General features: G+C 41.7%; 3 protein-coding genes across 7 annotated transcripts; 1 reads left to right on the top strand and 2 right to left on the bottom strand.

The window, feature by feature from the left end:
• Window positions 1–32: 32 nt before the first annotated feature.
• On the top strand, window positions 33–8,600 carry LOC135339022 (ubiquilin-1-like). Of its 5 annotated transcripts, XR_010395813.1 has the most exons (15): window positions 35–213; window positions 434–595; window positions 898–1,077; window positions 1,271–1,399; window positions 1,737–1,865; window positions 2,391–2,471; window positions 2,533–2,587; window positions 2,924–3,093; window positions 3,202–3,300; window positions 3,426–3,536; window positions 3,827–3,847; window positions 4,311–4,435; window positions 4,588–4,847; window positions 5,145–5,279; window positions 8,472–8,600. XR_010395813.1 is itself a non-coding variant. In XM_064535125.1 (14 exons), exons 1-14 carry the CDS (start codon window positions 70–72, stop codon window positions 5,198–5,200), a joined length of 1,722 nt encoding a protein of 573 aa, XP_064391195.1. In that variant the 5' UTR covers window positions 35–69; the 3' UTR covers window positions 5,201–5,307. The 5 variants fall into 5 exon arrangements, 4 of the variants coding, with proteins under 4 accessions (XP_064391196.1, XP_064391198.1, XP_064391199.1 ...); XM_064535125.1 differs by lacking the exon at window positions 8,472–8,600 and having other exon boundaries at window positions 5,145–5,307; XM_064535126.1 differs by lacking the exons at window positions 3,827–3,847; window positions 4,311–4,435; window positions 4,588–4,847; window positions 5,145–5,279; window positions 8,472–8,600 and adding exons at window positions 7,542–7,692; window positions 8,105–8,432 and having other exon boundaries at window positions 33–213.
• LOC135339046 (uncharacterized) lies at window positions 5,463–7,264 on the bottom strand. The gene is made up of 2 exons (XM_064535155.1): window positions 7,087–7,264; window positions 5,463–6,928 (listed from the first exon to the last, which is right to left on the bottom strand). The coding sequence occupies exon 2, from the start codon at window positions 6,882–6,884 to the stop codon at window positions 5,886–5,888; it is 999 nt and encodes a 332-aa protein (XP_064391225.1). The 5' UTR covers window positions 6,885–6,928; window positions 7,087–7,264; the 3' UTR covers window positions 5,463–5,885.
• Window positions 8,601–9,039: 439 nt separating the features above from the next.
• LOC135339054 (ras-like protein rasG) lies at window positions 9,040–11,064 on the bottom strand. The gene is made up of 4 exons (XM_064535173.1): window positions 10,844–11,064; window positions 10,539–10,595; window positions 9,977–10,050; window positions 9,040–9,613 (listed from the first exon to the last, which is right to left on the bottom strand). Exons 1-4 carry the CDS (start codon window positions 10,953–10,955, stop codon window positions 9,191–9,193), a joined length of 666 nt encoding a protein of 221 aa, XP_064391243.1. The 5' UTR covers window positions 10,956–11,064; the 3' UTR covers window positions 9,040–9,190.
• Between the last annotated feature and the right edge of the window lie 604 nt (window positions 11,065–11,668).

The raw sequence follows: 11,668 nt of genomic DNA, 5'->3' as shown, positions 1-11,668 counted from the left end.
AGACCAAAAGGTGACTCTTGTTCAGAGGTCAAAGGTCACCATTCACATTAATTATTGCCAAGCTTCAAGATGGCGGAAGATAGCCAAGCTAAAGACGTACCTGTAACGACAGACTCGGGCAAAGATGAAGACTCAAAGGTGCTCAACTTGAGCATAAAGACCACTAAGAAGAAAGAATCGATTCAAGTGCCTGTGGATTGTACTGTAAAGCAGGTAAAAGAGTTGATCATATGATGCACTGTACTGCATGTATGTGTATGCTATAAATGGTGTGCTGGCTGTGATCTAAGCCATGATCACAGTTGTTTAATGGTGTGTAATTGTTCAATAACTGTATCAAAAGCTTGGGAGCATTGCATGTCTGAGTTGATGAAATCATCACTTTTTCACTGAATGTACATTATATCCTGCCCCCCCCCCTCTCTCTCTACAGTTAAAAGAGCTGTTGTGTAAACTTATGGATGCCCCCGTGCCACAGCAGTGCCTTATCTTTGCCGGGAAGATCCTCAAAGAAGAGGAGACCCTTGAGAAACAGGGGATCAAAGATGGTGTCACTATTCACCTTGTGGTCCGCTCAAGCTCCTCCACTAATAAGGTCAGTATCCCATAATGTTTCTGTATAGTAAAATGCTGTAGTTGTCAATTTGTGAAATACTCAGTATTTTGTGCGCTAACACTGTACGTATGTCTGATCTACATTGTGTTTTACGTCGTTACTGACACTGTATTATCTATTGGGCAATGATAATTACCCCAAGGGACTTACTTACTGTTGTTGAGTTCTGTACAGGAAGTAACTGCATGCACACACACACACACACACACACACACACACACACACACACACACACCCACACACACACACACACACACACACACACACACACACACCCACAGGCTGCTGGCAGTGGGAGTGGCTCCTCTCAGGCGCCCCCTGCTGCAACAACAGGGACCACCACCACCACCAGTACTGCTCCCCCTCCTCAACAATCCACAGCTGTACCTGGCCCCTCCCCCTTTGGAATGTTTGGAGCCCCCCAGGGAGACCTTCAACAGCAGATGGCACAAGTGCAACAGGTCTGATAAAAAATTGCTCAAATGTTCTGTGCTAATTGAGCTTGTGTTACCATAACTGAGCCTAGGATGTCCACTGTACATCATACAGTAAAGCTTTCATTCTGTATGTAGGCTGTATCACGGTCCATTTTCAAGCATAATTTATGTGTTTAGGCCCTTAAACCCCCCCCCCCCCCACACACACACACAACAGCAACTCCAGAGCAACCCTGAGATGATGCAGCAGATGATGGAGAGCCCAATGATGCAGAACTTCCTCTCCAACCCTGAGGCACTGCAGTCTGTCCTCACCTCTAACCCACAGATGCAACAGCTTATGGAGGTAATCTCCAATTATGGCTGCCTTTCACTTTCAGTATGTACTTGTGTCTCATCCTTATACTGCAGAAGTGATCTTGCATTGTATATTCAGATCTAGGTCCTATTGTAGAACTGCTTCAATTTGCATGAGGTTTCGTGTATTTAGCCTCACAGTGTGTACAGTGTGTACAGTGTACCTCACTCATTCAACCCCCCCCCATACACATACACCCCCCCACACACACACACACACACACACACACACACACATACACCCCCCACACACACACACACACACACACACACACATACACCCACACATACACCCCCCACACACACACATACACCCACACACACAGCGTAACCCAGAGCTCTCTCACATCCTCCACAATCCTGAACTGATGAGGCAGGCTCTTGAGATGACACGCAACCCAGCGGCCATGAGGGAACTCATGAGGTCCCAGGACAGACAGCTCTCTAACATCGAGGTAAGTAACTACATTACAGTAGCTTCAGTTTCTCTTGCTTCTCAAGGAAACGACGCTGTATGTGTGTTAATGGCTCTTCTAGGCTGCATGATCATTACCCATTACAACCTAACACAAAGGGTATTCCCCTTGTTATTGTCAGCAGTCATGAATCATAGTAGGAGTATTGCAACCTAACACAAATTCCTAAGCGTAGCCCCTTCGTTGTCTAGGCTGCATCATTATTATCCATTAATAGCAGTTTTGCAACCAAACACACATTCCTAGAAGCTGAAGGGTACCCCCTTTGTTGTTGTTATTCTAATTATGGATTACATAGCGTGTATATTTTGAGAGTATAAATGTTTGCAGTTTTCACTGATTAAGCATGTACCACGACATTTATACCTACAAATTAAATATTTTATGCATTTTTTATGCAAAAAAGCTGATATTCAAATCCACGAAAACCTTTCTAACGGTCTGTGTATGCCCTCGAAATACACCCGCTATACAGAGCTTGTAATTGACCCCTCCCCTCCACAGAGCCTCCCTGGGGGGTTCAATGCTCTGGCCAGGATGTACACGGAGATACAAGAGCCGATGATGGACGCAGCTCAGGAGTCAGTAAGTCCCTACCAAGAGGGTGTGGTTTGATTATCCATCACCGTGTGTGTTCTCTCTCCAGCTTCAACAGCAGATGCAGAACAACCCGTTCTCAGCTCTCTTCTCACAGCAGCAAGGTATGTACACCATCCAGTCCACACACTACTGTAAGTAACACTGTATGTTAATTGTGTGCAGACTTTTCTGTGTTTTCTCCTCAAACAAAATTAATACACTCTGACTAGCTGTGCATTTACCAATACTCTTTCAGCTACAACTGGAATCTCTACTACGTATTGTGTAATAATTATTTGTACCAAAATTTGGCGAACTTTACCGAAGATTGCCAAATTAAAGTTCCGGTGGATGCAACGTCGTCGCTGTAGTAGCTACGAAAACGCCAAGTCGATTCATTCGCCAAATATAATACCCCCGCCAAATTTTCCAGTTACGCAGTATGTGCACTACTACAGGTTCCCCGGATCCTGGTGCCTCTGTACCTCAAGGCACTACCAACACTGACCCCTTACCCAATCCATGGGCTCCACCCACTGCCACACCTCCTGGAACTACAACCACCACCACTTCAGGCTCCAACACCAGACCAGCTACCACTGGAGGAGGGGCTGGCGGACCCCCCTCAGTAAGTTAATGATTTTTTTGTATGCCTTCTCATGTATATTAATACATACCTCGTAATTGTATGTAATTGTATGTTGCTCATACATAATGTCTTTTTGTTCCTACACAGATGATGAATCCGGCCATGATGAGTCAGATGATGGGCGGGGCTGGAATGGGAGCGCATCCCCTAGCTCAAAACCCTGAACTTATGGCTCAAATGATGCAGGTACTATATATAAAGTAGAAATAAATATGTGTAATCTTTTAACGTTGATCTTAATATTTTATTAGCCTACAAAAATTCTATTGTACATACTGATTGCTTACATGTATCCTTTCCCTCTCCCTCAGTCCCCAATGTTTCAGCAGACGATGCAGAGAATGGCCAGCAATCCTGAGATGATGGAACAGATGATTAGGAACAACCCAATGTTTGCCGGCAACCCCCAGGCTACTGAGATGGTGCGTCCACCTGTTAGCGTAGCAACCATGCTACTATGTGTATAGTATATACTACTCTCATTCTTACATTTTGATCTACTTTGTGTTGATCTACTCTTGATAAGTACAATGTACTATCGTATAGAGGGTAATTTTCAAGCTCCAACCACGAAAATATTACCCACGAAATGTCTCAATATTGCTGAACCACGAATATTTTATCCCCCGAAAATTACCCGCTATACGGTATTCTATGTGGTATTCTCTTATTCAATTATTGTTAATCGTACTGTTCTGTCTCTGTTCTGCAGGCCAGACAAGCATCACAAATGGTGGGTATACCATATACACTTGTGAGGCATTGTATTTGGATAGATGTATGCCAAAGGAGGTATGACAACATAACGTGTGCTTGCATGGACTATGAAATTTCAATTAACGTGCAGGAAAAAACGCTAAAATTGCAATGTCAGCATTTTTGTTAGATACACGTTTATTCGAAATTCCATAGTCCAGCATATGAGTTGTTATACCTCTTCTAGATGCCTTGTCCTTGATAGTCACCATTATTTTATGATTTGAAGTTGGAAGCTTGTACGTGTTGTATAATTGTATTGCCCCTGGCCTTTAGTGTGTGCTCAGCTTGTAGGGGCATGATGTAAACTGTAAACATGGTGATCAAATTAGCGCTGTTGTAATGTTTGTTGAATGTACACACTGTTGTATTCCTATGTGACACTTCCTTGTGCTGGTGTGTACTGGTTTCCTGTATTGCACACCTGTACTGTACCACAGATGGCTAACCCTGAGATGAGGCAGATGCTCACCAACCCTGAGGCAATGCGAGCCATGATGCAAATACAGCAGGGAATGGCTACTCTACAGCAGACAGCACCAGGGCTACTCCGGCCTGCAGGAGGGTGAGTCATGTGACCTCTAGACAGCCAGTAACACCAATTTTTGCTGTTATTGAATAATTTATAGCCTGATAATATGATATTGTGAAGTTCTGTACAGGTGTATTACATCGTCATGGATGTTAACCCACCCACCCCACTCCACACACACACAGTGTGGGAATGCCCACCACTACACCTACCACTAGCTCTGGGACCACACCCACTCCACAGCAGCAAGGGGGAGCCCCTAATCCCTTACTACAGCAAATGATGGCTCAAGCATTGGCCGGTGGTCAAGTTCCAGGGGGTCAAGGTCCAGTAGGTCAAGGTCCAGTAGAGAGTCAGCAGCTGGCACAAGCAGAGGTGCTGTATCAGAGCCAGCTGGAGCAGCTTGCTAACATGGGGTTCCACAACCGACAGGCCAACCTCAGAGGTAGGTCATGTGACTAGCTTGTAGGTGGTTACAGTGTGATCAGACGCAGTACAGCTCAGCCTTTGATTGAGCAATAATTATCCGCCCACATTGTATGTTTTTGCTGAGGCTAATTGCTTGAACTACACTACTGTCGGACGGACCTCCTCTGCAGTGTGATAGCAGTGTCTTACATACGTGTATATCTCTACACTTGTGTACATGCATGTATGATAATTTATTATTAACGACGATTGTTGAATATTTTTACACTTAATTAATCTTGCCCCCCTCCCCCCCCCCCACACACACACACAGCTCTTGTGGAGTCAGGAGGGGATCTAAATGCTGCAGTGAACAGACTAATTCAGTGAAATTATTTATCCAAATTAACTCTTGTTGCTAAGATACAATTTGTACGTGTGACTAACAATTACATGCATGCTGTGTATCCAATTGCTTGTTTTCATTGTTGATGAAAGTGCAGTAATAATTTAATTAGCATAATTATGTGAGCATGCTTCTCGTATAAATAGTTATGTAGCCATGTCAGCTGTATCAGATTATAATGATCAAAGTTAATTAATGGCAGGTGCAATGTTAAATTACTACTTAATTAATTAACACATGACCGCCTAATGCTGAGTCAGCTAATCCAATAGCAACACAGAGTGAGATGTAACCATAATTAATATATCTACTATACTTATCATAATGTCCATTTAGTCACTCTTTTCTTCGATCATTTTAAGCAACTGATCAATAGTATCACAACTATCTATGTCGGACTTCTTTCCAGGAAAATAAAAGGACATGATGTACTTTATGGAGTGCACATCATGCTCTTTTTTCATTGGCCAAGAGCTATAGGCTGTACGATGTCTTTCACAGATGTTGAGTTTTGCATACGATATAGGGTAAAAAGAACCAACTTTTTTGGCCAAATCAAAGTCGATTAAATGACTTGTACCGCCAGCCGTAAAGATAATGTTACTACTCCTCACATCTCCGTGTATATAGTCACATTCATGCACTCTCCTCAAGCATTGCAGTGCACCTTTAAAGATAGCAATGTCGGAGCTTACATCTGGCACAGTATCTCCAACTATAAAATCGCGGACTATCATCAAAAACCACCGACAGGTATTGACACTTATAACTGAGGCCAATATCATTCAATAATTCCAAATTAACACACGTTCCCATATCGTTTTGCGTATCAAATATTTTTAAGCATTTGTCACCTTGTTTTACGATCCAGGGTTTGTTTTTGCTTACTACTTCATACTTCACATCCTTTCGAGGGCAGTAACACTCTGGTGATGTATCAGCGTACTCTACATCTGGATTGAGGAGGTACCAAACACCAACAAACAGTGTACAAAGAAAGGCCATATCATCGGGAGTGCTTTCTATTATCGTTGATCTCCAAAACTGATCAGGAATTGGCATATACACTTGAAGCATAGTTTCAGAAGGAGTACCAGGCATTCCTAGTAACAATGGCCACTTATAGTCGCCAAACTGTACAGTCGCACAATTGACACCGTACAGTATCGTTTCCTTAACGGAGGTGTCATAGTCGGTAGTTTTGATATCCGAACACATGATGGGCACTAAATTTGGCAACGAGACAACCGTTATGTCTGATCTCTCAATTGATTGTTGGTCCTTCCTTATTCTGGACGGAAATTGATGCAGACTAGCTCCTTCACAAAAATCTTCAGAAAATAGAAAATTGTCGAGCGCCCTGGAATACAATGACGTGTAGGTGAGTTCAGCGGAGCAAATCGAGGGTTCACTTCTTACTCCCACAATTTCATGCGGTTCTTTTTGGTGATGAATCTCAATAGCAGCTTCGATGCCTTTGACACATCGATTCAGGCGAACTCTTTTTATGGTGTAAGTTTTCTCTAGAAATGTAACAGTTATATCACCCACACCATTCTCTAGATCTAGATCGATGAGTGTATGATGTAGGTTATACAACTCTAGTGCAAACCAGTGACAACAGGCAGGATATTCTTTGTGATTCTCGTCTAATTTCTGTTTTGCCATTTGAGAAACACACTGTTAATCAAACTTGTCTTTTTATCCGTTATCTACAAAACAAATCATACGACACAGTCAAGGCAGTTAAATTTTTTACGAAATTAATTACAGAATGCTGAAAATATACCCAAACGTCCCAGAGCAAAGTTTGTCATGTTGACCACATAGGGAGGGGGGCTGGCATACAGGCAGGCAATGATTAAATTACCTTTAGTTGTGCACACTGTGCAGAAAGTTCTACTATCTTTGCTTCTAATATCTCCAACTCCACACTAGTAGCCATCTTGATTGGGAGTGCCAAATTAAAAATGCTGGTATTAATTAATATGCCATGTGCATGTGAACAGGAATGTAACAAGTTGCATCTCTCTGAGTTGCCACCATCATAGCAACTTGTATGGATTCTGTGGTAGATTGGATAATGTGATAAATGCTTTGAAGTGTTGCATTAGAAACAGCATGTTGGACTATTAAAGTAAGTATCCATTGGTAGACCTTCTGGACTATCTTGGTAGCCATAGACGAAGCAGCAAGCCATTTTGCCGGCAACCCCCAGGCTACTGAGATGGTGCGTCCACCTGTTAGGCCACGATGTCGATGTGTATATGTGTACTATAATCTTATTCAATTAATTAATTGTACTGTTCTATCTCTGTTCTGCAGGCCAGACAAGCATCACAAATGATGGGTATACTATATACACTTGTGAGGTATTGTATGTATGCCAAAGGAGGTACGACAACATCACGTGTGCTGGACTATGAAATTCAAATTGCAATTCAAATTGCACGTGATGTCATGCCTCCCTTCAGCTGTGAGTATAGTCACATGACTTAAAGTTGAAAGCCTGCATGTACATGTTGTATTGCATTGCCCCTGGCTTCTATAGTATGCATGTGCTCAGACGAGGTCTGACATGCGTGCACGAATCAGATCATTGATGTCATTGCGGTTACGTGAATTTGTGCATGCATGTCGGACCTTCTCTGGTATGTGTTTATGTGCATGCATGATGTAGCCATGTAGTGATCAAAATAATTAGCAGCTGTTGTAATGCCGCTTATTGAATGTACATAATTATACTGTTGTATTCCTGTTACACTTCCTTGTACTTGTGTATTATGTGCTCTATTTTTCATATCCACATACACTTCCGTAATTGAATTCATAGCTATACTACTGGCGTGTACTGGTTTCCTGTATTGCACACCTGTACTGTACTACAGTACAGATGGGTAACCCTGAGATGAGGCAGATGCTCACCAACCCTGAGGCAGTGCGAGCCATGATGCAGATCGGGTGTTGTATCAGAGCCAACTGGAGCAGCTTGCTAACATGGGGTTCCACAACCGACAGGCCAACCTCAGAGATACGTCATGTGACTAACTTTTAGGTCATGCATGCCGCCCTCACACACACACACGCACGCACACACACACACACACACACACACACACACACACACACACACACACACACCTCTTGTGGAGTCTGGAGGATATCTAAATGCTGCAGTGACTAATTCAGTGAAATTACTTGTTGCTAAGATGCAATTTGTACGTGTGACTAACAATTACATGCATATTGTGTATCTTATTTTGTTCGATTGCTTGTTTTCATGCGATGTTCATTGTTGAAAGTATAATTATAAATTATTTTGAATGTGCAGTTTATATGTGAGTCACATGATTTGAAGTTACATGTATAATTGTATTGCCTCTGCCCTCTAGTACTTGTGTATGTGCTGAGCTTGGAGTTGCTGTACAAGTGTCATTATGTATATAATTATATATAAACATGTAGTGATAAAATTAATTAGCGCTGTTGTAATGTTTATTGAATGTACACACTGTTGTATTCCTGTGTGACACTTCCTTGTGCTGGTGTGTACTGGTTTCCTGTATTGCACACCTGTACTGTACTACAGATGGGTAACCTCGAGATGAGGCAGATGCTCACCAACCCTGAGGCAATGCGAGCCATGATGCAGTACAGCAGAGAATGGCTACTCTACAGCAGAAGGCTACTCTGGCCTGCATACATGCATGTTGTGTATCTTCAATTGCTTGTTTTCATGCAATATGTTCATTGTTGATAAAAGTGCAGTAATAACTTAATTAGTATATTAGTAATTGTGTGAGCCATGTCAGCTGTACATGTATCAAATTCAGATAAACAGTCATGTATATAAGTGCAGGTGCAATGTAAAAGTGCTTTAAGTACTAAAATCATAATGGTGACATCATAGCTATAAGAGAACAAAAGACAGACACACAGACAACACAAAAACTATAATTGTACAAAGTTGTGAATCAAGGTTCTCCTGAGAAGCAACACAGCAGCGACGATCGTCCACTAGACTTGCTCGAAGAACTTCGCTTGGACGTCGGATTCTCTGCTATGTAGTCAGCGTTCTCTTTCTTACGAATACAGCGAACAATGTCATGGTAGACTTCATCTACGTTGTATCTGAGGGCAGCTGAACTCTCGAAAAAAGGACAACCAAATTCCTTAGACATTGCTTCTCCTTCGGCTCTACTGATTTGTCTATTGGCCTCCAGATCCGACTTGTTACCCACGATCACGATAGGGACACTCTCATAATTTCTGACTCGGTCGATCATCTCTTTGAATTTTCGAACCTCTGCAAAGCTTCGTTTGTCCGTGACCGAGTAGATAAGAAGAAAGCCCTCCCCCCCTCGCATGTACTGTTCCCTCATGGCCGTGAATTCATCCTGTTTGTTTGTGTGGACAGGAGGGGTTATATAAATTATCAATAAGAGACCTGTCATCATTACATACAGATTTATAATGCATGTACATTCTTAGAGCTGTTTTGCTCAACTAAAGACATATTATCATATATGTATATATATTCTTGGAGCTGTTTTGCTCAACTGAAGGCATCATAATCATATATGCACCTTAATGCATGTACATTCTTGGAGCTGTTTTGCTCAACTAAAGACACCCTATCATCATAATTATATGTATATTCTTAGAGCTGATACTACAAGCAATAGAAAGTGACAACACACAACAGTTACCTACATCTCACTATAAGTATATAGTGACCATTACTAGTGACCATTACGTACCTGTCCAGCTGTGTCCAATACATCCAGAATGCAGGCATTGGTATCAATCACCGCTTGCTTCTGGTATGCGTCCTCTATAAATTAGTGTGTGCATGGGGGAGTAAGCAAATTATTTCAGGCATGCTAACAATAATAGTGCTTCAGGTGCTGCCCTTAGTTCCATAACAACAAACATGTGTGCATAACCTTAGAGAAACACACATCTATATAAATACGCTTCAGTCATCAGAAGACGTAACAACATCCCACTCCAACATCATATTATTACATGATTATAATACAAGATAGCCGATATAGATCAGAAATAGTAAGAGGGGGGCTATTTCTTTTATCAGTGGTTCTTTCAATCACTCCTACTCGTGCCAAATCATGAATGGAATTGAGAGCTGGCTATACTAAACACAACGTACAACGTCTTGGATCAAAAACACTTGCCAAGTGGTTACCATAGCAGTGTATGATTCCCTCAAGCATCATGCTTATCTATCAAAAACTAGCGCAGTAAACACAACTACTGCAGAGTCCCAAAAGTCACATGAAGATAAACCATTTATTATTGTACCTATGGTAGGGTCGTGATCTTCTTGGAAGGTATGGGTCACAAATTGAAGAGTGAGAGCTGTGTGTGTGTGTGTGTGTGTGGATAAAACAAACGTATCAGTCATTTCAATTTATTAGCTTTGCAATTGCACGTATAACAATACTAAAAATCAAATGCAACCTCTATGTTTTCGGGTATACCACAAACTGACCAGCAAACATTCGATAAAACAGTAGCTGTTCATACTGTACTAGATCTAGCTAGCTACAATAATCAAGTATTGAAATTGAATCATGCAACAAATTATTGACTGATCTTATCTTTACCTGATTTTCCTACACCACCTTGACCAAGGACAACCACTTTATACACTCTGTTCCCAGATTGAAACCTCGCACCCTTGCTGTGGTGAATCTCTACTTGCTGTGATTGTGGCATGATCTTGTCTTCATACGCTCTAGCTCTCAGAGTTATTTGTTTGTCTTAGCTAGCTAACTAGCTGATGCGATGACTTTGAGCTGAGCTTGTGCCTTTATGTATGGGAGGGGCAACGAGTTCTATTTTTAGAGCGGAAAACACAATAACAGGTTTCCCTAATGGTAAAATGAGTGGGTGTTCATAGTTATAAATAGTAACAGACTGCAACCGCAGCATGCACACCTACACAAACACATTAATAATTCATTAGACCTCTCTGGCATGCAACTAGCTACACAATTGAAGTTTATAGTTTCTTTTCCATTTAGTTCTTCTATTCTGATACCATGTCTTTACTTGCGAGGTAGTCACCCCCACAGTCTTGGATAACGATTCTCTTTCACTGTGGCTCAGATATTTCTTATTCTCGAAGGATTCTTCGAGCTGCAGAAGCTGTGCAGAAGTGAAGCAGAGTCTGTCTATACGAGGCTGTCGACTCCGTAGCTGAGATCGGTACATTGATTTCTTGAGCTCAACTAAAAGAACACAAAAAGAGAAAGCAATTATTATGAAATTTGTACCTTATCCAAACAAAATACCTCAAACGGTACCCATGGAAACACAGTAACGTAATCTTATGCATTTCAGAAATTCCTGCATACCTTTTTTGGTTGTGTTTTCTAGTCCCTGATTGATACTTTTTTCCAACTGTACATGAGTCTCAGCATGTATGT

The sequence above is a fragment of the Halichondria panicea genome, chromosome 7 (genome assembly GCF_963675165.1).
Source record: "Halichondria panicea chromosome 7, odHalPani1.1, whole genome shotgun sequence".
NCBI lineage: Eukaryota > Metazoa > Porifera > Demospongiae > Suberitida > Halichondriidae > Halichondria > Halichondria panicea.
The sequence above is the reverse complement of the archived record's forward strand: the minus strand, read 5'-3'. Positions and strand labels throughout refer to the sequence as shown.

Coding starts and splice junctions, on each gene's coding strand:
- LOC135339022 (XM_064535125.1), top strand. CDS start 70: ATGGCGGAAGATAGCCAAGCTAAAGACGTACCTGTAACGACAGACTCG. Junction 596..897: donor CAAGCTCCTCCACTAATAAG/GTCAGTATCCCA, acceptor ACACACCCACAG/GCTGCTGGCAGTGGGAGTGG. Junction 4,848..5,144: donor CCGACAGGCCAACCTCAGAG/GTAGGTCATGTG, acceptor ACACACACACAG/CTCTTGTGGAGTCAGGAGGG.
- LOC135339046 (XM_064535155.1), bottom strand. CDS start 6,884: ATGGCAAAACAGAAATTAGACGAGAATCACAAAGAATATCCTGCCTGT.
- LOC135339054 (XM_064535173.1), bottom strand. CDS start 10,955: ATGCCACAATCACAGCAAGTAGAGATTCACCACAGCAAGGGTGCGAGG. Junction 10,051..10,538: donor AGATCACGACCCTACCATAG/GTACAATAATAA, acceptor ACTAATTTATAG/AGGACGCATACCAGAAGCAA. Junction 9,614..9,976: donor TATTGGACACAGCTGGACAG/GTACGTAATGGT, acceptor ACAAACAAACAG/GATGAATTCACGGCCATGAG.